Source organism: Siphateles boraxobius, unplaced genomic scaffold (genome assembly GCF_051911475.1).
Source record: "Siphateles boraxobius isolate OS27281-9 unplaced genomic scaffold, OSU_SipBor_1 20, whole genome shotgun sequence".
NCBI lineage: Eukaryota > Metazoa > Chordata > Actinopteri > Cypriniformes > Leuciscidae > Siphateles > Siphateles boraxobius.
Window position 1 is genome coordinate 17000226 of NW_027508811.1, and position 24709 is coordinate 17024934.

The window sequence follows — 24709 nt, forward strand, 5'->3', positions numbered from 1 at the left end:
AGTATATACCTTTGCCCTGGGTGGTTCACTGTAGAGGTGCGGCAGGCGCTCCGGAGCAGTGGAAGTGGATGTTGAGCCACTTGGCATCTCTGCGGTGCCACACACGCGTCTCCTCGGACTGGCTGCTGCGTGGCCGGCCCTGGCTGTCAATGTACTGCGTCAGTCGGATATAAGCGATGCAGGCGGCATCCTCTCCGATCAGGTGCACGTGAGGATTCAGGATGGTTGTGTGCACAGGCTTAATGTTCTTACTCAGCACTGTAGTCAAACACATGCAAGCAGACAAAGGTACCATTCAACTCAAGTGAATCTGCTCACAAATACAACAAACCTAAACTGCTTTATTGCACTTTATCACATTAAAAAGCATGAGGCCTACAATTCTCAAAGTAGAACTTATGGAAGTCCATTCCCTCGACCAGGTTTCCAAGTGCCTCAGGCTCAAAAGAGGTCAGGCCAGGGTCACAGATTCTCCTGCAACAGTAAAGGTTACAGAGATGACAATGCAAAACACTTTTCAGTTTTGACTATAGGGCTTTATGAGCTTTCAATACCTGCGAGTCTGAATATCAATGAAAATACCATAATACAATACAATAATTGTTCCCTTTCTTTCATCATCATCATAAAACATTGACAAAAATACGTCAAACATTTTTTTTGTTTAACTTTTAAACCTTTAAAAAAAATAATTTATATATGCAAATGGTCATAATCCTATTTATGCACACATTTGAAATATATTACAAAAGTTAAACATATTCTACAGAAAATGGTTGGTGATCTTAACAGGTTGTTTATTTAAATGAAATATTCCATTAAACGTTTCATTCATGTTTTAATTAAACAAACCAGTGCTTTTTAAGATATCCACCAAAAGTGCTGATAAAACAAGATTTTCAAAATGTTCTCTTAATTACCAGCAATATCAATTAAAGTGCTAAATCTTAAATATGGGGTTTGTTCCTATTGATAAATATAAGATATTCCATTTTCTATATGTGCAACATTAACATTTTGTTGGCTGTTATTTGGGTGAAAATGTACCAACAAAAATGATCACAATCCATAAAATGCTCACAATGTTTAATCAGTGATATGTGAAAACAGCATATATACACAGTACTTACGTGTAAGCTTCAAAATCTCCGTTGTTGATGGCCTCAATCAGCTGCTCCGTGATTTTAATGATCTCCTGCTTTCGTGCTGGTGTTTGGAGAGACAGGAGGAAGCACAAGGACACAATCAAGGTTAATCCACATCCATTATTTGAAAACTGCAAACCAACGTTATGCTCCTAGCTGCCCCAGAAATCTCATTCAGTCTTTCAGCATCTACCCAAGCATCCTGATTTTAGCACAAGCAGAGGTCTTGAATGACTTGTATTCAATGATTATTAAACACTTATGATTTCAACCAGCTCAGTAACCATAACCCAACCATAAAGTACAAACACTCGCATGAGCTCATAATTCCTGCGGATGGACATGTAATAGTGTGATGAATTGCAGGGACTTTTGTAAAACCAGAGGGAATGTCAGGATGTCTATTTAGAAAACATAAAATTCACCATATCTCTGTCACTAAATCAACAGTCTAAGACTTACACTGCTGCCTGTGCACGCTGCTGCCCCCTGGTGTTGTGGAGGCTGGAGCAGGTACAGCAGGCTCTAAATCAGGACAGGAGCTCTGACCTGAACTGCTCCAAGCAACATTCTTAACATCATGTGGTGGTTCGGCTGCAAGACAACGGGACACATAAGCAAAACGGCAACTATGCACACAGAGATGCTAGGCCACAGCAAAACAAAAGTCTGACAAACACAGTGAGCACTAAACAGAGACAGGCTGTGTTCGGAATAGTATACTACTCTACTACTATTGCTACAGCTGCATGTATCCTGTGCACAATATGCACATTTTCTGTTTGAAGAGCTGAATGCCCAGTTACACTTGACAAATCATGCAGTATTAAACATAACTGTGTGACTGTGTGAAATACTACATCCCACAATGAAATGAGCTCAAATTCACCTTCCGTTTCTACTGTGATAAGAAATTTTATTGACTTAATTTTTACCATCCATTTCTTCACAAAATTTCTAAAACAAATTCTACAAAAGACACATTTTTATACCAAGTATTTATAATTTTATATTTAATTGCATTTTATTTCCAATAAAAAATACATATATATTTTTTAAATAGTAGGCATTATACAGTGTATCCTGTGCAATACTAGTTAGTAGTACAATAGTATTCTATTCCAATCATAGACACAGCCACTAATTCATCTAGATCAGTGGTTCTCAACCAGGGGACCGGGGCCCACAAGGGGGCCTCAGTAAATTTCCTGGGGAGATTCAGGTTGACTTAAAACTTTTAAGTTATTGTGTGTGCATTAAGAATAAAAAATAAATTAATAAATGATTATTATATTAAAATAATCAAACACTTAAAAATCAAAATGTACAGTTTTTTGCAGAGTTAATAAAAAGCTTGAAAACAAGCAGCTTTGTCATACAGCAGAAATACCTGAAATATCTTATATATCCTATAATCTGGGGGAAAGGGGGTTGAATATTGTGTTAGACAATGGAGAGACTTCGAGCCCAAAAGGCTGAGAACCGCTGATTATATAACATGCTTCATAAAACATCAAGCTACTGCAAACCATGCTTAAACCACTGCATGCGTCACACAGAAACAATGCAGAAATAAATTCAGTAATTAGATTTTAAGTGAATTTGAATAATTAACATTAAATACACAATAGCAGACGTGATAAATATGTATGAAAATGATTTAGAGGATTTCAGCATGTCCAAGGCACTGAAACAGAGAGCTGGCAGTGCTTGTTATAACAGTCCAGCAGATGGTGGCAGATCTCAAGGGTTTTTTTTTTTTTAAACAAAGGCCTTCAGCAGTCTGGTTCAGTGGTTTGAGCAGTCGCTGAACTCAACATGCAGCCAAGAAAGAGCAGAGATGTATAGGCAAGACGGCCTGTTTTATGACAGTAATCTATATACTGAACTGGCATAAGCAGGAGGAGTAAATGAAGAACACAAGAGGAGTAATGGCCATACTGAGTAGATCTAGGCACAGTGTGTGCATGTGTTGAGAGATGTCTGGCGTGTACAATCTCAGCACGGGCCCTCTGCTCATCTGTCACACTCAAAGTATTCAGTGTCACAGATAAATAAAAGAAAAGGTCACTCTGACTGAGAAGGTCAGTGCAATTCTTTCCATGTCAGAGGTGAGGACGTACATGAGAAAAAGGGCAAAGATGGTGGACTGCGAGAGACTCCAAATCAGGTAACGTGACAATCTCAGTCCTTGATTGCTGTGCGGAGTACAGTAGATTATGGGGCGTGTTGGAATGTGTTGCAATGACTCACGAAAGCCATAAAAATGCCATATTGTTGTCTTAAAGGGGTCATATCATAAGGAATCAAATGTTCCCTGAGCTTTTGAGATAAACTACAAAAACACTCCATAGCATTCATTTGTACACTCTTCAGTACAAAAAGAGAATTTACTAAAACTAAATAGTAAATATGACTCAATCTAAACATCCACACATTTCTGACATCACACTTCAACAAAGTATTCCCATCAGAAAAACGAGCAATATAAAAAACATCTGACATCTGAGTATCTTAAGTTTATTTTTACCAAACTGATAATTTCAATACGACCGTAACTGTTTATGCATCACATTTAAACAATAAAACTGCTGCCTATAATGATAAATCAATTACAAAATTAAAATGTATGATATGACCTTTCATACTGACACCAAAATACAAAAATAGGGCATTTAACAATGTAGATGTCCATCTCAGCCAGATATATTAGAGTAACATATTAAGTAATGACAAGTGTAGAAAGGTGAAATACTCTAGGTTAGCAGTGGGAGCAGTAGAAACGGAGAGAATGTGAGGTAGAGATCAGATGAGTCCAAGAGGGAGCCGCTGATAAGGTCACTGCTGTAGCAGTTGACTTACTGGGTAGTGGGCAGGGGGGAGGAGCCTCGGTCTGAGGAGCCGGCTCATCAGAGCCACTGCATTGGCTGACCACTGCACTGTCATTGCTAGCCCCGCCCACCGATACTGACACAGACAATTCAGGGGAAAAGTGTGACATTTGTTGTGATAAGTTATACCACAAGGCACAAAACTTTTTTCAGCTTGCCTTTTGTGCTGACACAATTTGCATGAAAATCGTCCAAAAATATCAACAGTACACACTACACACACAAAAAAAAAAAACAATGCTAAGACACAATGTGCATGCAACTTAAGAGCAGAAAATAATATAAAGGCATTATATTTTCAGAATATTTTCTGAGCCCTGAACTCTCTTATACCTCCATACAAGGACATGTTATACAACTGTTTGTTTTAGAAAAAGCTAAAATACTTCTGTCAGCGATATTTTTGCACCCTAGTATAGAATGTGACATCTTTGGGCCTTCCTGCTATGACGCAAGTGGATCATTTCTAAGGTTTAACCCTCGGAGACCTACGGTTGGAAGAACTGCAATGGTTACTTAAATAAAATATCTTCGGGATAAAACTAGGTAAAACATCATGATGACAAGAGGGATTAATTTGATTGATTAAAAAATGAAGTAAAAATCATAATGTTGTGAAATAATATTACAATTTAAAATAACATTTTCCTATTTTAATATATTTTCAAATGTAATTTATTCCTGTGATGCAAAGCTGAATTTTCAGCATCATTACTCCAGTCTTGAGTGTCACATGATCCTTCAGAAATCATTCTAATATGCTTCTTTCCTGCTCAAGAAACATTTCTTATAACAGTAGTCAACATTTTAAATGAATCAAAACCTTTTATTAAAGTTATACATGAATTTTAAACAATACCCGTTCTTGTCTTAGGACAACTTTGGTCAACTTTTTTAATCAGCACGAAAGTGTGTTATCAATGCTGAACAACAATGTTTGAATCGTAGTGTATATCAATATCTGTGCTTGGGTCTCTGAGGGTTAAATCTCAGTATATTGACTATTGAGTGTACCTGACCATCAAGCTTAGATCAGTGTCAAGCAAAGAATGATCCTAAAGCTCTACTGACTCATTAAACCTCTGCTTGTGTTTCCAAGATTGAACAGAAATGAATAAGGTATCTTATCATCTAACAGCCCTCAAAAAGCAATATAGAAGCTCAGAATTTATCAAAAAGGGCAATCAGATGATGAATGGTGCCATGATTAAATATAATTTAGTTGAACCCATTGTGCAATATTGCTGTGTGGTAATGAACCACCATGTGACTCTTGAAGAACAACATACTGAGATGTGATACGGAGGCTCAGTAATTCTCAGAAGGGGTATTTGTTACCAGTAAAGGTCACTGCTGTAAAACGAATATTCCCTCAGATATTGTGGACATTCATTATAAAAACACAAGACTTTGTGATTCATTAGTGTCATGGTAACTTTGGCAATCACAGCATGGCTCCTTTTCATAGCAAAGCTTGTGCTGATTCATGATAGCAAATCAGTCAGTCTGACCCTGTTTTGGTCCCTTATACTACACAATAGCTGAAGCTGTAGTGAACAGCAATGTATCTAGAGCTGACAAGCTGGTCGTCAAAGCAAAGCAATTATCATACCATGAAGGTCCTTTCACAACACAGGAATCAATCTCACTGTCAACCTCTCACTACCTGTATAATATTTATTCCGTCTGGCCTTCATTACCACTATTTGGGAAAGTGAACAAGCCTTGACCCCATTCACATCTGGTATTAATGTCCGTCCAAAGCAATTTGTGATCCTTTCATTGAAACCACATTCAGAGGTAGTCAGAAACCCTACATAAAATGCATTCCGATGTGTTCTTGACAATTTTTCTGTTAATATAGAAAACGAAACAAAAAAACAACGCAAATATAATAAACAGAAGGTCAAGCTAGCTTGATGCGACAAATATCATTGGTTCATATTTGATGTGCTCTATGTATGTGTGTTGAACAATGTAAATAAAAACCTAAATAAAATCTGTTCATCATATTAACCAATCGTCATGAACCAATTTTCAATGGAGGGACAGAAATTTCTCATGTTTCATTAAAAATCTATCTATTTGTGTTTAGAAGATAAATGAAAGTCTTATAACCTGGAAACGCTGTGAGGGTGAGTAAAGGCAATTCTTAACTATTCTAACCATTTTCTGTTTTGGCAAATTCAAATGAATTTGTACATTCATACTTTTCTCATAAAACTAAAAGAGTTGTTTTCTCATATGATTGGTTTGGTAAATGATGACAATTTTCACGTTTGGGTGAACTATCCCTTTAAGTACTCTTTGTTCTTTTATGGATTTAGACAGTCTCAGTTGCTTCTATTTCTTTATCTAATCCCAGAAAAACTCAATGCGGAGCTCAGATATCTATGGACCATACTGTATACAGTACCATCTGATGTTGGACTGCTTGGTCATACAAAAATATCACTGCATAATAACAATATTTGCAAAAGGAATGTTTGGAAATCTAAAATGGATTTTTCCTACTGACACACTAAATCAAAAGAGACAAATAACCAATGTTTTTGTGAAGCATCTTTTGCACAGTACTGCATGTACTCAGAAAATCAGAGACTGCGCCCACAAAACCTGTGGTCACAGGACAGATGTAAATATCAGGTGTAAACATGGCCTTTGATTCTAATGACGCGTTTAAGAAACATTTACATTTTGAATTAACTCATACACAGACACCCTGTTCTGTAGATCCCAAAGAACAAAAGAAAGACATGCAAAGTACATGAGGAGTTGATAGTGTACCTTTCTTATCTTTCATGTCCTCCTCTTCTGTGGTGTTACAGCTCTCTGTAGACCCCTGTGATATGAGAGAGAGAGAGACAATATGCAAGATGGAGGGGTGGTTATATGAAGGTGGGAAGACCGAAAAAGTAGTATAGAAACAGGTTTGCAGACAGGGTCTATAAACCATGTGGAACAATATATGGTGCACACACTGTAAACCAGCAAACACACACACACACACATAAAAAAAAAAAATCACCCGCAAGCACAGATATACCCCAGCACACCCTCACACACACACAGACCCCTGACAGGAACACACCGAGCCCTGCACAAACCAGCCAACCAAGCATGAGGGCAAGACCCATTCACTTGAGTGATATTTGTGAAGTTTGGGTTTGTGGTTTTAGGAAGTAGCTCTAATGACCCGTGTTCAATGGCAGAGCTAAAAGAGGAGGCTTACCTTGATGCCATCGGCTGGATTGTGCACGACAGTGGTCTGTGATTCCTGGGGGAGGCAGGAGAGAGTTTACCATGCGGGGCTGAGGGAAGAGGGTGAGTGGACCCTGACTCCACAACTAGCATGATGTGACTGTACAACTGTCAGGAGCATTGGAGACTTCTGCGTTTGTTCCATAAGCTAATAATGCATATACAAAGGCCCCAAAATGTTTTGGGCACTTATTTTAAACTGAATTTTAAACTGAATTTCATTGCATCAGATGATAACATTTACAAGTGGTAATTAGTATTGGTTGTTTGTTGTTACATGTTTTAATTTATGCTAAATAAATAAATAAATAATATAATAATGAATTAATAAAATTAATAAAATAATGGAATAATTAAATAAAGCAAGACTGTACTACATTTATTTTAAAGGGATAGAGTTCACCCAAAAATGGACATTCTATCATCATTTACTCACCCTCAAGTTGGTCCAAATCTGTGTGAATTTTTTTGTTCTGCTGAATCAAAACAGTTGATGGTTCCCATTGACTTCCATAGAATTTTTTTCCATACTATGGAAGTCAATGGCGCCCCACAACCGTTTGGTTACAAACATTCTTCAAAATATCTTTCTTTGTGTTCAGCAGAACAAAGAAATGTAAACCGGTTTGGTATTTATTTAAATATTTAACAATTTTCATTTTTAGGTAAACTATCCCTTTTAAAAATGCTACAATGACATTAATTTGTGTTTAAGTGTGTGTTAGGCAGTGTTGTGTTAGTTACTAAGATATAGTAACTGGTTACAGTTACTAGTTACTTCATTCAAAAAGTAACTCAATTACTTTGTTGATTACTTACACCAAAAAGTAATGCATTACTGTTAAAAGTAACTTTTTAGTTACTTTAAAAAAAACATTCTTTAATGTTCCCATTAATGTTCTTTTATGCGTTATGGTCTACACAAAAACAAAACTGACTTAAACAGAAAGTAATTTTTAAACACTATTTTATTTAAGTCAGACCAGCACAAACTGAATATATCACAAGGATTTCTGAGGCGACTCTCTATGCTGACTCGCGATCTTCGCAGTAGACGCGGCAGAGAGAAATGCACATTTCATACGGATTACATAAGCAGAGAGCAGTCTGTATTCTTTCGTTTTGAATTGTTCTGTTTAAAAGTAGACATGTCTGTGAGGCAAGAAGGTTACCTTATACGCCGAGTTTCGGTTCATTTATGAGACGAGCTCCAGTTCACGCGCTGGCGCCTCGTTTCGTGATTATCTATCGTCTGCTATATTTACTTCTTATTTATTAAATCCAGGCAATTGGTTGATGAAACATTGATTAAAATTAAGATACAATTAATACAAAACGAAATTCACTTTAAAGAAAGGTTTTGTGCTTTCTGTTTTATGTCTCTGTGAAAGTTTTAAAGCGTATTTTAGTGCCGCTTTCAGAGCGCTCACATACGGAGAACTGTCACGTCCGTAACATTGTTTCTTCCTCATAAATGCGAACACTAAAAGTAAAATAAAATAAATATTTTGTTCTGTGGAGACTGAGAGCCAACCCTTCTTCATCCGGTGGGTAGTATTAGCCTACTTTGGTTTGCGCAGTGTAATTCACAGAATTACTAAACAATATTTAGGCCTATAAAATTCAGACCGTATAAATGTGCATTTTCTAAGCTTAGAAAATGGACAAAATTCTTTTGATTCTAATCATAATGTAACATTATTGTGAAATTGATTTCTTTATAGGCTATTTGCTATTAGTATAGTAAATCCTTATGTTTTTATCCAACTAGGCTATGTGTGGGCCTTATGTAAAATACGGGACAAATCACTTTCCTTATTGATTTGATACGGGACGCATCATTTTACTTGAAAATACGGGACAATTCCGTATTTTAAGTGACGGGTCGCAAGCAACCCTACCACCAATCCTACAATGCGTCGCTGCTGCAAACAGGTTGGGCTGTAGGCTACACTTCAGCCAAAATTAATTAATTTAAAAAAGTAACGGACAACGCACCATGTGGTAATGGTAACGGAGTTAATTTATTTAAAAAGTAATGCGTTACAGTATGAGTTACTGTCAAAAGTAACTGCGTTACAGTAATGCGTTACTAGTAACGCGTTACTGCCCAACACTGGTGTTAGGTGTCCAAATACATTGAGGCCCCTGTATAAAATAACTATAATGTTTTGTAAAGAAAGACATTATACAAAGAACTTGAAGTTCAATGGATATGCATGCAAAGATTGGGTACTTCTAACCACAGAGGGACAGTGGAAAAGGAAGTAGTCAATAGGCTTGAGAAGTCTCTCTCCAAGACCAACCCCAGTCACCAACAGCACATAGACATAACAGAAATGATTAACACTGCACAAACAGTTAGCTTTCAATGCCACAGTATGTTATTTCTCCAGAAAACACAAAGCATTGATCCCACCTTTGCACATACACACACTCCACATATAAACAAAAAGTCTTGCGCACTAGATCCTACTTTATTTCCACCACCACTAACACAATACCCTCTAATAAGCAACCTGTCAACGCAGACCTGAAGATGCAGTCCCTACGTGCTGAGAATCAGTTACAATTTCATTCCCTTTGATGCATTACAGAAAGAGAAAAAAAACTCATCGCCTGTGAGCCCAAGCAAACAAACACTAAGAAATACTGAAAATAATACTTAATATAAATTAAATAAAACATCACATATCAATTAAATACTCAGATATTTAAATTCCCCCCTCACCCCCCACCCATATTTTCTTCCTGAAAACATAATGATCTTCGACTTTTAGACCCCACTGTTCCTTGACTGGGTGTGCATGTCAGGTGACAAATGTGTTTGTTGACAGAACTGAAGTACCTCTGAAGAAGCACTATGTCCTCTGAAGGCTGTGAACTGGGTAAATGAGCAATTACCCATAATAATAAAAGTTAGGGACTGCATCTTCAGAACAAACAGAGCAGCTCTGATTCCTGACATAAAATGATCCTGTTTTACCCTTGGAGACTCGACTGTGAGATTAAGAGAAGATGCAACCAGGGATTATCTACATATTACTAGTCTAAGAAAATGTTATCTCACTTTAATATGGTCAGATAGTGAACAAAAAGAAAAGTTTTTGAAACTGTCTAAAGTACAGGGGTTGTCTGCTAATTTGTCAAACTTCTCCTGCGAGTTTGTTTGGGTAAAATAGGAAGTCAGAGAGAAATCCACAGGCACAAACCAGATGTTTTAGTTCAACTCATCAAAAACCATGAGTAACATCACACATCTTCATCTGAGTGGATTGAGCGATGAGTGGTGGAAGTCAAAATAACAGGTAAGGGACAAACTGACAAAGCCTTTTACTAAACAAAGACTGAAGAACTAAGAAAAGGAAAGACTATGAATGAAGGAAATAAAAAGTTAAGATGAGGTACCATTGGTGCAGTGGATGATATGCTGCTGTCTTTGGTGCTGCTGCTTACTACACTGTTTTTGTTGTTGTTTGTCTGTGGCTGGGGTAAAAAACAAAACAAAAAAACAATGACAACACAAAATAAACAGAGCCATTCCAAAAGGGTCCTCACACCATCGGTGCTCGGGCCCTAATGATTTCTGTTCAGTGCAGTTCAAGAACTGACAACCTCAGCTCATTCATGAAAAAAAAAAAAAAGGTTTTAGTTGTTCTTCAATTATTAAAAGGCGTGTTTTTGTGAGATGTACGTTATGGAATTACAGATTCAAATTACTCATGGTCGGTAATACTAGAGCAGTCATAAAATATATATATATTTTTTAATAAATCCTCCCATATCTGTAAAATCACATTACAATTCTTGATAAAAACAAAGATAAAACATGGTGGGCTGTACAAAAAGAGACAGTAAGATTCGTTTACATGGTTATGTTCCTTGATATACAATTCGGCAGTGTTGTTTTGGAACTGTTCAATTATCCTAAAATATGACTACAGATAATAAGTATATTTACAGAGAATAAGTATATTTTGTTGACATTTATTTATTAATAAAAATAAAGTCAGGATATGTAAACATCTTTCAAACTGATGATATGAGAGACATTGTTACAGTGCTGATAAACATGTAAATATACTAATAGAATTTGTACATATTTGAATACATCCATAAAGATGGATACAACGGTAAAAAAAAAACACAACAAAGTTTCAAGGCTACAGATAAAATATTTGGTATTTACAGAAATATTTAAAAATACTATTTTGCTGGCACAGTAACAATTAGAGGCCAATGTTACGGTCAAGGAGTTAAGGGACCCTGATAGGTCACTAGTGCATGCAGTGAAAACGCTTCAGCGAGAAGAGTTAATGCTCAAACCTCGGACTCTGTGAATCAATTCAGGGTACAACTAATAATCCAAAAAGAACAAAGGCTGACTACAGGAAAGAAAGAAGAGAGGCGGCAGTAAAACCGTTACAATTCTTGAGAAGAACGTTCAATAATCCTTACAGAGAGATTAGAACAGGTTACACACGGATCAAAAACACTGAAGCAGAACAGCAGCCAAAAGTTCTTCATCCCAAATGTTAAACAGCCATAAAGAGAAAAGGGAGATATATTTTTAAAGAAACTGCTTTATTTATGCATTCAGTCTCAGTTAATTGAGTAAATTTTTCAGCATTTTTCAGGAGTTATAGAGACAGCTAAAGTTATAGAGACAGTTTGTAAGTGACCGACTATATCATCCCTGAAAAATAACTGTACGTTTTCTGTCAGTTCATATGTTTTAGATGCTTATGAAGAAAGAAATATAATTAAAACTATTATATTTATATAATATATATATATATAAAAAAATATATATATATATAAATACATTCATATTAAATCAAATATTATATTATTGTTTTTAATAGGGCTGTCAAGCGATTATTAAAAAAAAAATCAAATTAATTTCAGATGTACCGATTAATTAATCAAATTAATCGCACATCAAATTTGGCTGAGAAATTACTTACAAAAGACTATTTAAAGTAAAGAAAAGCATCAAATACTCATTACAAAAAGTAGCTTTAGGAACAAAATTATTTATTTGATTCAACAGTATTTATTACACAAACTTTTAGGCTTCAACGGCTATGAGGGCGAGTAAATGATGACAATTTTCATTTTTGGGTGAAGTAAACCTTTTTAACGGGGTTAACATTTATATGGAAATTATATTATATATTATAATTTTAACATATCGAGTCATTCAATTCGATTCGTTCAAACGGCTGATTCATTCAGGAATAAAGTAAATGGCTCTCTTTATTAATAGGCCATTGCATCATTGGTCCACACAATTGATTCGCTCAAAATGCAGATTCATTCGGAAACGAAGCACTGCTGTGTGTTGCTTAGAGATGCACAACAGTTATGCTGTGACTTTACAGGTAATATTTACATTGGCAAAACTGAGCAAACACAGACAATATCCTGTCCAACATATAACACAATATTAACTTCTTGTTTATTGACCTGTAGAATAAAAATCAATCACATTTGCACTCGTTCGGGGCAAAAAAAGCACTCTTGTGATATTGCTTATCATGATATAAATATGAGACAAAAACTCATACAAGGGAGTTTTTTGCCCTGATATACTGAATTTTAGGGGCATTCCAAATGCATTGTTTAGACAACATCACTCAGTGAGTTGTTGGTCTGCTTCATGTTTGTCACCACTCACCTGTATGAAAAGTAAGATAAACTGCGTAGGTCGGATTGATTTTAACACGTTATTTTCCCCCAAAACGAATTAATTAAAATAAGATATTTAATTGACAGCCCTAATATTTATAATACAATTTTTTTATAACTTCCTACAGGATGTTAAAGATGATCAAATCTTGTGTTCAAGACTATAATTGAGATCACTGAATCAATTGAAGGCTCCTTTAAGTTTATTATTAGATTTCAAGATCACATTCTCAGAGACTTGGTTGGAAAATCATAAGGTCTACTCAATAATGGGGACAATGATAGCCACGAGCAGGAGTAAAACTGAGGAAAGGGTGTGCATTTGTCTGGACCTGATGGAGAAACTCAAGACATGAGAAATGGGGATCTATGCGCAACGTCTGAATGATGTTTGTTCGATATTAAAAATGTCCCTCTGGGACAAGGCTAAAACAGAACTGCCATGGCTCACTCACAGAAATCAACTGCTGCTGCTGTCATTTACTATCAATCTCTTGACGACAGAAAAAATATGATTTATTCTTCAGGTGGGAAATCCACATGATATGGTTAATTAAACATTCTTTATAACCATAAAAAAAATGAAAACAGAACAAAAAGAAAGGTGCGTTTTAAATAGTAAAATTTAACATACAATATATTAATTATCGTAACACGTTGCTCTTTACTTGTTGTCAGGACAAACTCGATGTCACAGCACTGCAGCTATTGCCATGGCAACAGAAATCGCCTGGCAAACTATGGACTGTGGGAAAAAGGGGAATTCCACTGAGTGAAACGCTTGTTTGTCTGTGTCTTAACATAGTCTGTTCCAATACCATTAAAACTCTCTCTTTCCTATTAAAGAGTACCAAGGAAGAAACCTTTGTCCACTCTGAGCACACCTCAGCCCTGGTTATTATGGCTTTATGAAAGCAGAGACAGTCGAACTGGAGGAAGCTCACAGGGTGTATCAAGGGCTTGCAGAGGTCGAGGAGATACCTCTTAGACAAAAGCCCTGGTCTGAGTTACAAAGAAAGCACCAAGATGCAATGGGAATGAAGAATGAACTTCAAGGGGAATGGGATTCCAATAGGAACGTGTGTATGTAATAAAACAGATCTGAACGGGTGAACATGACTCTGTTAATGTTTGATGATCCCATGACTCACAAAACCCTACGATGAGACAAAAAAAGACCCAAACAAACTCTCGAGCATCTCAACCAAGAAAAAAAAAAAGCCAGAGAGTGAGAAAGTGTTGAGGGAGAGTCAGAAAAAGGGGAGAGACACGGAACAGATCTCACCATCAAATAAACACTGGAGCTTGACTTCCTTTTCTGAACGGAGTGAAACAGAGGAGGGCAAAACAGGGAAGCATAGAAAACAGGCCAGTGAACACAGAAAAAAAGTAAGCTGCTAGTTAGATCCCACAGAGAAGAAAAAGAGGAAAAATAAACAACCACAAGAAGTTGCAAAGCCATGTGTGACATGACAGGGGTGTTTAGTAGCAACAGTTGAAAAGTGTTAACTGCTGGAATTGATGTATTGATAAGACTTGTTTCATTTAGAGAAACTGTTGCTTCACAGTTGCTTGGTGAAAGGCGGACGATTCACTGCATGCACAGAGATGGCACAGGGTTGAGAAAGTCTCTCTTCTTCTACAGATTTCACCTTGACTCAGGACTAATAATTGGGCAAATATCCATCTAAATATGCTGAATGAGTTTGATTGGGCCTCCTCAGTGGGATATTATTCAAGCTAACTGAAAATACATCATATAAAGAGCTAATCATTTTAAATTAGAAACAGAGTGCATTTAATGTCTTTGGATTATGCCAGCCATTTGCTGGTGAGCTTGACTGTCAGTTCTGTTTATAATATGCCCTTAAAAGGAGGAAAATAAATATGACAGGAAACATCGTTTAAACATAAAAACTGGGGAAGAACTGTGCATTTGTTTAAGATACAAAAACATTTTATTTTATGATGCCAATGCGGATTCAAGAACTTAATGAGAAAGAGGTTTATAATATGTGTTAGGGCTTACCTTCACGCCGTCAGACTTTTTGTTCAGTAAACTTTTGCATGCTGAAAGATGAGAGAAAAAAAAATTTAAACACTTCGAAACACTCAATCTTTCGATGAACTGACTAGTTACTGACATCTACAAATGCTGTTCCTTTACTGTAGAAACCAGTTGTTATTCTTGACTAAAACTATTAAAAATTGTTTTGGGTAGTTGAAAACAAGCCTAAATATTCAAAATATTAGATGAAAACCGTAAACTTAAACTAGAGAATTAAAAATAAACATGAAATAAGTGCTAAAATTACTAAGGGAACGTTTACACGTCAACTATGTACAGTACTAAAATCGGCAAGGTTTTTCCTTTGCATTTTTTTTGCGTACACAGCAGACGACAACGTTCAAAACAATCCCGTTTTACACGGATCCGCGGAAACTATTAAAAACCCTGTATTATGCATGTCAGGCCAGTAGTTGGCAACTTAGTAAAGAAAAACTATAGAATGAGCATGTAATATGTCACCGTTTTCACAAATTCACATTTATGAAGTTTAGAGACTATAAACGGTATCATTTTTAAAAACTTGCACTTCGAAACCCCTTTTCAAAAGTTTGCGTTTTCAGGCCCCCAAAATGCTGTTGTGTAAATGATCGGCTAAAACGCATAAACAGTTTTGAGTTGAAACCGGTGTTGTGTTGGGCACCTAAATGTAAATCAAATTACAAAAACTATATAGAAATATTTTTTATTTTTAGTAATTTTTAGTAATGTTATGTGACAAAGCACATAACATTACTAAAACTTGAAAATGAAAATGTAAAATATACATTTACATTTACATATATATATATATATATTAAAAAGTCAATTCAAAATATGAATTAATACTACAGTAGTACATAAATAATAATGGCAGAATCAAGTCACATGACATGGAATACCAGCCATAGGGCAGTAAAAAATGCCACCTAGACCCATGACACAAGCAAACAAAGCACTGGTATCATATAAAGTGGCTAGAAGATTCTCTCCACCAAGAAACACGAAAGACCACCTAAGTTTGATATGAAACACTTACGTGAATAAACAGAAACGTGGTTTTAAAGGCGAAACAGATCAAATCAGACACAATGCCAACAAATATGTGCACACAAAAAAAAATACAAGGATATTAGTAGACTTTATAAGTATGATCTTCAAATTCCCTTACCTTCAAAAGTAGATAGAGGTAGGAAAGAATGCAAAAAGGGAAAAAGGTAAGATAAATCAATCAACAGATTATTAAAAAGAAAAACAGCTGTGGCAAACAAAGTAGTCAAGCAACTCAAAGCAAAACTAGAGGATTTTTTGTTCATGCTGGGTCCATGCTGTGCAGAGCCATCTCCTGCCTGGCCTGCTGTCATCACTGAAGGCATCTCTCCTGCACACGACTCCATGCAGATCTGACAAACCAATGCCTATGTCTGCTTCAGTTCACTGTAGCACTCTAGAGCTGAACTGCTGATTCATGAGAGGACTGAGTGGTTGGACGATAAGACCTTTTTTCTGATCTGTTCAGCTGTTGGGCTCGTAATTAAACTGGTCTCGTAATTGAAATTGTATAATGCATCAAATGAGTTTGTGTGCTTCACCTGTTGATAGTGTGAAATTAATAAAAAACTAATTTAGCATGAGTTAGAGAGGGTAGCGGTGGATTGATTTTTTTTTTTTAAATAGTCAGTGCCGCTGCCAATAGAGAGAACAGTGTGGTTGATGGCCGAGTAAGTGATCATGTACTGTACACAATACATTTCTAAAGTTTCAGGTCAGCAAGATAAAACAATAATAATTTTTTTTAATACTTTTTATTAAGAAAGAATGCATTAAATTGATCAAAAGGCACAATAAAGACTTTTATAATGTTAAAAAAGATTTCTAATTTCAAAAAATATATATATATTTGAGTTTTCTATTCGTGAAAGAATCTTTAAAAAAATATACATCACATTTTCCAAAAATATATTAAGCAGCACAACTGTTTTCAACATTGGTAATAATAAGAACCGTTTCTAAAGCAGAAAATCAGCATATTAGAATGATTTCTGAAGGATCATGTGACACTAAAGACTGAGCAATAAGGCTGAAAATTCAGCTTTGCAATAAAAAAAGTTATATTTTAAAATAGAAAACAGTTATTTTAAATTGTAATCATATTTCACAACATTTCTGTTTTTACAGTATCTTTCAAATATTTCAAAAATACTGACCCCAAAATTTTAAATGACGGTGTACAAGTAGAAATTGTGTGTGCTAAAATTAGTCAAATTTGCTCAAATTAAATAAACTCATAAGCGGGCATGGTTAGGCAGTGTCTTTCAAAATAGTCAAATAGCAGCTCATTAAATGCCCTGGCTGATATATCACACTGTAAACAGCTCCCTCTGATTAAAGTAGATGTACTTGTGATGCTTCAATAATCCACTGCAGCTGTTAATGATGCAGTAAGATATTTTTGAAAAATGCTGTTGAAAGTGGATCGGACCATGCACCGCAACAAACCTGCAGCCAATCAGCAGTAGGGGGCGTATACTAATGATGGGAGAGGAGAGACAGTGAGCTGAGCAAGAGCGATATTTGAAGAAAGACTTTAAGTTTAGATTACAAAAGAGAAAATATCACTGGAAAAAGAAGGGCTATGATCAAGCAAGAGCTTTAGGACCCGTGCTAATATTAGAAAAGCTTTCCAAACCTGGTGAGATCAGGAAGGCCTGAAAATGGATGCAGAGGTTGTGATGTTTCTGCTCCATCCGTGAGTAACATTATATACTGTATATACTCTTGTGTACTGTAGGTTAATTTTTTGTGCTTCCTTGTCGCCTGTTTGTCTTCTTTTTTTTTATTCGCAAAGCATTATTTTGCTTTGTTTCTGCTATGATTTAAAAAACACTCTTGCATTGCATGTTTGTGCATTTTGGGGGCAAAGCAATGAAGGGAGGGGTCTGTTTGTTCGGGTTTATTTCAAATATCAAGAGTGTTCAGCAACTATTTCGAGAAATAGCATACTGCACCTTTAAGTATCATTGTAAAGCAACAGAAGCAATTGGCAGAGTGTTCACAGACATGCCACTTTCATTAAGACGTAGACATGAAGAGAGGGGCAAGAAACTATGAAACAAACAAAAAGCAAGACAGAAGGACATGTGGATTCCTGTTGTTTCGTGTCTTCCATGCACAAAGACACCTGAAGACATGCTGAAAGGTGCTTTTTATGCACCCCACAGCGATCCCCGCTGTGAAGACGTCAGTACAGTCGTTCTTCTCAATAAGTCTTCCCTTAAAACCATGCTATTGCTAATACATACATTATGTAGACATTCATTCTTACAACAGGCAAATGCATGTCAGCATCTACCCACATTTTCATACCAGTGCAGCTGGTTGACCGAAAGCCGACCTGACTGTGACTGTGAGGTACACAAGGAGAACGAGCCACCTTAAGAAACCATCAACATAAATAAAGGCCACTTAATCTGTGATGAAAACCTTAAATATGATGCCGTTGCTTAAGGTGACTCGGGTCGAAATACCTCCACCGGAGTATCCCTGGACCATCACCAAGAGCGCAAACCCATAATGCATTATGTTTCCAGAGAGACACCATTTGGAAGACATAATACATGCTTTTGTGATACTCTTCTTACCATCCCAACCCGCTGAAAATGACACAAAACATCTTCTGACAAGTTCACAGCACTTGTGTAAAGATGTTCAGTGCAGACTAAAGGCAAAGGTCGCCTCTGACAGGAAAGGGCACCTTCATCCTAGACTTTGGTCAAAAGCCACGAAGCACAAAGGGTTACGAATGCGTCTCAGGGATGGGAGTGACTGAATTACAAGTTTTATACACATCCATTTACTTAAATTTTATTGCTGACAAGATATGCAGTCATGCAAGATTTCTATTGAATCAAATTAGAATTTAAATATTCTAAATTCAGTCAACGAACACAAACCCTGGAGCGTGTTTTAAGTATTCTCTGCATAGCGAATGGCCTCTCAGAAGAGTTTCAGTGCCCGTGCGTTGGCAGGGGTATAGCAGGCTCCCCTTGGTCACATGCTGAGGCTGAAAGTGGGCAATGGCCCCCTAGTGCCCATCTCACATACCTTCCTGTGCCAGTGAAGCTGTGCTGGTGGTGGGGGTGGCGGGACTGGTGTGCTGCCGACCCACTATTGGACAAAAGAGCATTTCGTTTTGGAGAGGCTTACTCAAGGCAGAAGCTCAGCCTCTCCGGGATCACACAAAAACTTACCCAATTTGTTTCCTAACAAAGCAACCTAAAGCAAAGCCCAAATGCCTCTATGCAGTCAGGAAAGTGAGGCCAGATTATAAAATCAAAGTTTTGAAAGAAACTACATAAACATAACATACTGATCTCAATGTATGATCACAAGTCTTGTTCATAATTCAGAAGCTAATAAGGCATTCACCTGAGAAGTTCCTGGACACCAGCATGGTGGTCAAAATGGCCCCCTGCAGGAGACACAAGCGCTACTTTAGTATCTTATCAAGAAAAGGACAAAGTTTTCAAACAATCATGGATTTGGATAGAGCATTAATGATAGCTATGGAAAGTAACCTAGATTAATACAGTATTGCACTTATTCATGTTAGCCAGTGCATTAACTAATGTTAACAAAATAGAACCTTATTGTGTTAGCAATGAATGATTCAGACCTTGAGTTTTCTACGGGCGTTGAACTTGCGCAGACACTCAACGGTTTCTTGGCGATGCATCATGGAGGCGACAGTGGAGCGTTGCTAAGTGTGAGAGAAAGATGTCACAGTCCTCAGGACAAATCTTTATTCAGATACAGTATGTTATGACATATTGTATATAATACAAATTGGATATAAAGTCTCATTTAAAGTTTTATATCAACCAAACAGGCTAGCAAATGTTTATTTCATGCTCTTTGACATTATGACAGTTGGTGCATGTAATCGTGACAGGCTGGGCGACGCAATATAAACCAGCCCTGAAAGATATATCGAAAAGTGCTTGGGGTTTAAATCCAAGACACTTACGCAGATCCATGGATGCTTGATTGCTTGGTCAGCCGTGATTCTCTTCGCTGGGTTGATGGTCAGCATCTGGTTGATAAGGTTTTTGGCCTCTGGGGTAACAGTGTCCCACTCTGGAGAGGGAAACTAAGACATGAAAAAACAAGAGATGAAAGATGATCGAGTATTCTTGGTGAGATACAGTGAGGTCTACACTGAAAACCTGAGGTTTGTTTCATTTTAAACCTGAAAATGAGGCTTTGCTACCTCCCGGAAATTAGTTTTTGCAGGGTGGGATGTCTGATATTGTGTATTTACCATGGTAACTATAGTTTCAATAACCTTAACCCAAAATCCACATATTTGTGATGACTGTGGTGGCTCAACAAAAACTAGTTTTTAATAGCCTTTTCATATCCTGTTTATTCATAAGTGTTAGTGATATTTGTGGCGAGGGGGGCGTGGTTCAGCGGAGTCTGTAGCAGGAGAGCGAGGGCGGAGCCGAGCGGTGAGTAAGTGGGTCAAGTTCAAATGACGAACACCTGTTTGTGATTTCAGTAATTGGCGTAAGGAGACCGCATATAAGCGGGCTGTGCTGATAATGGTGGAGAGGGAGAGACTGGAAGCTCATGCACGCTGACGATCGGGACGAAATGTTCATGAAGCTGTGAACAGTGGAAAGAGTTTTGCCTCGTTGGTGATCTGAGAAGCTGTAGTCAGCGGGAAGAGTATTGCCTTACATGTGAAAATTGAGTGTTTTGTTTTGAGTTAATTTTGAGAGCGCAAGAAAGCGCTGTGCAAAGAGGATCTTTAATAAAGTGCACGAGCTCCACTACTTGCCGACCCCGAGTCTCCTTCCATCACCCACACACGAACCCTGAGCTACATCACAATATTCTTACAATTTATGTGTATGTTAAGTAAAGTGTGCATGGTGCACTAACCCTTTTTGAGAAATAAATTCGCTTGGTTCAAACTCATAAATATTTGGGTCACAGCGTAATGACAATGGGAAAATGTGGGTCCCATGACCAAACCAGTTGAGAACCACTGGTATAGTTTATTTATATTTGATTTATTTATTTATAATGGTAGATTCCTGGTTCATTAAGGCCCAATGACATTTTTACATTTAAAGATGCATTTTCTGTATAGCTGCTTTGTAAGGAAAAGCATTGTGAAAAGTCAATATTTCAAAGATCACTAATCATAAGTAAATTTGTGACATTGATCATGTTCTTCCATTGAAGCTCAAGATGCTCTTTATATCATCTTAAATCATACTGGAGAACAGGATCATCAGGTTTTACACAAACTTGTTGAGTTCATGAAGCTTGAGCACTGCTGACATCAATGCAAAAAGAAGACAAAACAAGTACTAATTCGGAATTCAACAATGTTAATTCAATTAATTCATTAATTTGCACCCAAATAGTTTAGCTAATACTGATAATATAAACAGTAATGAAAATTTATACTACGCAAGAAAAGAATGAAAAATAGAAGCATTTTCACCATCTCAGACTTTTGGATGAAACTAAGAGCTCAAATGTATACTGACATGGACAAACACACAGATCAATGGCTTCCATGGCCTGTAATGGATTTTAATAAGATTAGAGCAGAGTAGCTAAAGTGATGGCTGGAAGAGTTGTTTTCCACCTGGATGGCTGAAAATGCTGAAACCAAAACTGGCCTTCATAATCACATCTCTCCCACACTGCAGCACTCCATCAAATGGACAACACTACTATGCAACAAACACAACAAGCATGCTTTAGTCCCATGCACTTAGTGAGCCTAGTCAAAAGGGATTTTAGAAAGCACAAATTAAATCCAATTAGTATGAATCCTTACTACGATCATGCTGGTCTGTTTACAAACTACAGCTGATCACTGCACTGACAGACAAACGTTTGACACGATGCTATATGCAAGACTGTTGTAACCTATTATAAGCTATATAAAATAGTGTTAATGGGAAAGATCCCACTGTAGACTGTTTTCTCTGGGGTTTGAGAAGATGATAATGAAGAAGACTCCTCGGTTGTATGTTCCACTGCTGAGCTCTAGAGGAGGGGGCTGCCATCATTTATTATTGAGTAACTTTGCTCTCTATCCCAACCAATTAAATATTAACAAAGGCTTCAATCTGGGCTCGTCAATCTTGGGTCGATGAGGTGGCACTGAAATCTCTGTATGAGGACGGCCATGAGAGCTTCTCTGTCAACAAGTTGATGGGCAATAAAAGACTAATGAAAGGCCTTTCACTTTCTGTTACTGATTGAGCCAAATGCTGCTTAAACTGGGTTACAGTCACTTTTTGAAGTAAACAGGCCTTTTGTTTGACATACATTGACTGTTTACTAAATGTCTACTTAAATTAGATCAGATATGGGTGCAGTGCGGAGCGATTTTGCCTGGAGTGAAAAGTAGGCGTTTTGGAAGTTGAACTTCTTCCGGCACTGGTCCATGACCAAGCTGAAGAATGATGGAGAAACACAACAGGGGAACCATAGGTTTGTTTTGGAATTTAAAAAGACGTGTGATGTGAAAACAAGAAGTTTTCCTTTCACACATGTACACCATCGTTCATAAGTTTTTAGAAAGAAATTAATACTTTTATTCAGCAATAATTTATTAAATTGACCTAAAGTGACAGTAAAGACGATTACATTGTAACACAATATTTCTATTTTAAACAAATGCTGCTCTTTTGACTTTCTATTTAACAAATACTGAAAAATTTCCACAAAAATATTAAGCAGCATAACTGTTTTTAACATTATTAAGACATTACATTAAAAAAAAAATAAGAAATGTTTCTTGAGCATCAAATCAGCATATTAGAATGATTTCTGAAGGATCATGTAACTGGAGTAATGACTGCTGAAAAAAAAGCTTTGCCATCACAGGAATAAATAACATTTTGAAGTATATATTAAAATAGAAAACAGTCATTTTAAATTGTATTAATAGTTTACAATGTTACAGATTTTACCATATTTTGATCAAATAAATGCAGCCTTCATGAGCAAAAGAGAGGTCTTTCAAAAACACTAAAAATATACTACTGACTTCAAAACTTTTGATTTGGATCTACTGGGTATGGATCTATAGGTCTACTGGACAAAAAGTAATGAGAATCCAACATTGAAAATCTCATATTGGTCAACCACTGATCTGAATATTGGGGTGGATGTGTTTCCTTCGATGGAACAGGCCTGATTAGATCTAAAACAGTCTCATTACATTATAAAGCAGTGAGAACTCATTAAGGGAAACAGTGTGTGTGATCACTCACGTCATAGGCTCCAGCCTTGATCTGTTGATACAGTTTGTGCTGATCCTCATCCCAGAAAGGAGGGTAACCCACCAGCAGGATATACAAGATCACACCTGCCCAGGACACATAAATTGATAACTATTCAAATACTACTCCACTCTTCTTCCAAAGTAAAGAGACTGAATCACATATTTAGTACACCGATTATTCTTAAAAGTGGACAAATACATGACACTAAAGGACACTAGAAAAAATAGACTATTTAAATGACACTTTAAATAAAACAGGTGAAAATCTTACCACAGGCCCAGATATCCACTGGCTTGCCATAGGGATCCTTTCTCAGGACTTCAGGCGAGAGGTATCCAGGGGTGCCTGCAAAACCTGTAAGGCCATATTGTAATTTACATACATTTAGTATCTAAAATTAACTGATTTCACTCACAAAGTATTCAACAGGCAACAACATTTCAGTTTGTATTAAACCCAAAATAGTTTGTGAAAATAAGATGTGCAGATGTGCATAAAAATAGATATTTCTTAAAGGCTGTATAATGTGAAAAAGCATTTAAGAAATTCCCACAATTTTGGAAAAGCTTATTTTTAATAAAAACACAAGCTGGCGACTCTCCAGAGTTCTCCAGTCCCACAAGAGCCAAAGATGCCATAGAGAGGGAAACACTTCTTGAAAATCAGCTAATGTTTTAATGTATGAGAAACCAGTGAAATTAATTTGGTCTCTTGAATTTAATTCAATCTTGCATCAAGATGATCTACAATGGCTTCAAGCCAAATCCTTTTTAGAGATCAGACTACCAACAAGCAAAGGAGTCTTACCGAACCAGGCCTGCTGATCTCCCTGCACCTCGATGGCAAGGCCAAAGTCAGCCAGCTTCACTGCCGCCCCCTTCATCTTACTGGCCAATAGCAGGTTCTCTGGCTATAAGAGGACACATGAAAAAGAAAAGGGTAGGAGACAAGAAAGGAAGGAGGAATAGTGAGAAAGAAAGAAAATGAGATAGGAGACATAGATAAGAGAGTGTGAAAGAGCAAAGGAGAACATAAAATGGGTATATCAGAGCCGAAATCTCCAAATGCTGTGATTTTTAATATAAAATGTAAAGGTGTAGTGTGCCAAGTTTGAGGCCAAAAGTTAACTTGAGTTAAGTTAAGTTGAGGCCAAAGTAGCAAAAATCCGCGCTCAAAAAAGGTCCACCATCAATGTATGAAGCACAGCAAACAGAAGTCACTTTTTTAAAACCAAGCTACTTTCCCAAGAAATTCCCAACCGGGTGGATTCCTGTTGATATTACAGTTTTTGGCTCGCAAAAATTCTCTGAACAACAGTAAATGCGACTGCACCTTTGTTATTCTACACAATTTCAT

The 24709-nt window shown here is 36.8% G+C and overlaps 1 protein-coding gene across 19 annotated transcripts in view; it reads right to left on the bottom strand.

Moving 5' to 3' along the window:
• camk2g2 (calcium/calmodulin-dependent protein kinase (CaM kinase) II gamma 2) overlaps positions 1-24709 on the bottom strand; it is a 72960-nt gene that overhangs the window by 2673 nt on the left and 45578 nt on the right. Inside the window, exons 7-22 of one of the 19 annotated variants that reach the window (XM_077237219.1) lie at positions 24161-24263; positions 23624-23707; positions 23342-23436; positions 20062-20184; positions 19711-19794; positions 19464-19506; positions 19140-19202; positions 15018-15058; positions 10706-10783; positions 7269-7313; positions 6824-6878; positions 4008-4112; positions 1608-1739; positions 1131-1206; positions 380-474; positions 10-258 (exon numbers count right to left, since the gene is read on the bottom strand). In XM_077237219.1, the coding sequence (XP_077093334.1) occupies positions 26-258; positions 380-474; positions 1131-1206; positions 1608-1739; positions 4008-4112; positions 6824-6878; positions 7269-7313; positions 10706-10783; positions 15018-15058; positions 19140-19202; positions 19464-19506; positions 19711-19794; positions 20062-20184; positions 23342-23436; positions 23624-23707; positions 24161-24263 (1455 nt within the window). In that variant the 3' untranslated portion in view covers positions 10-25. The remainder of the gene's footprint in view (positions 1-9; positions 259-379; positions 475-1130; positions 1207-1607; positions 1740-4007; positions 4113-6823; positions 6879-7268; positions 7314-10705; positions 10784-15017; positions 15059-19139; positions 19203-19463; positions 19507-19710; positions 19795-20061; positions 20185-23341; positions 23437-23623; positions 23708-24160; positions 24264-24709) is intronic. The other 18 variants (XM_077237225.1, XM_077237220.1, XM_077237221.1 and 15 more) reach the window with 18 other exon arrangements.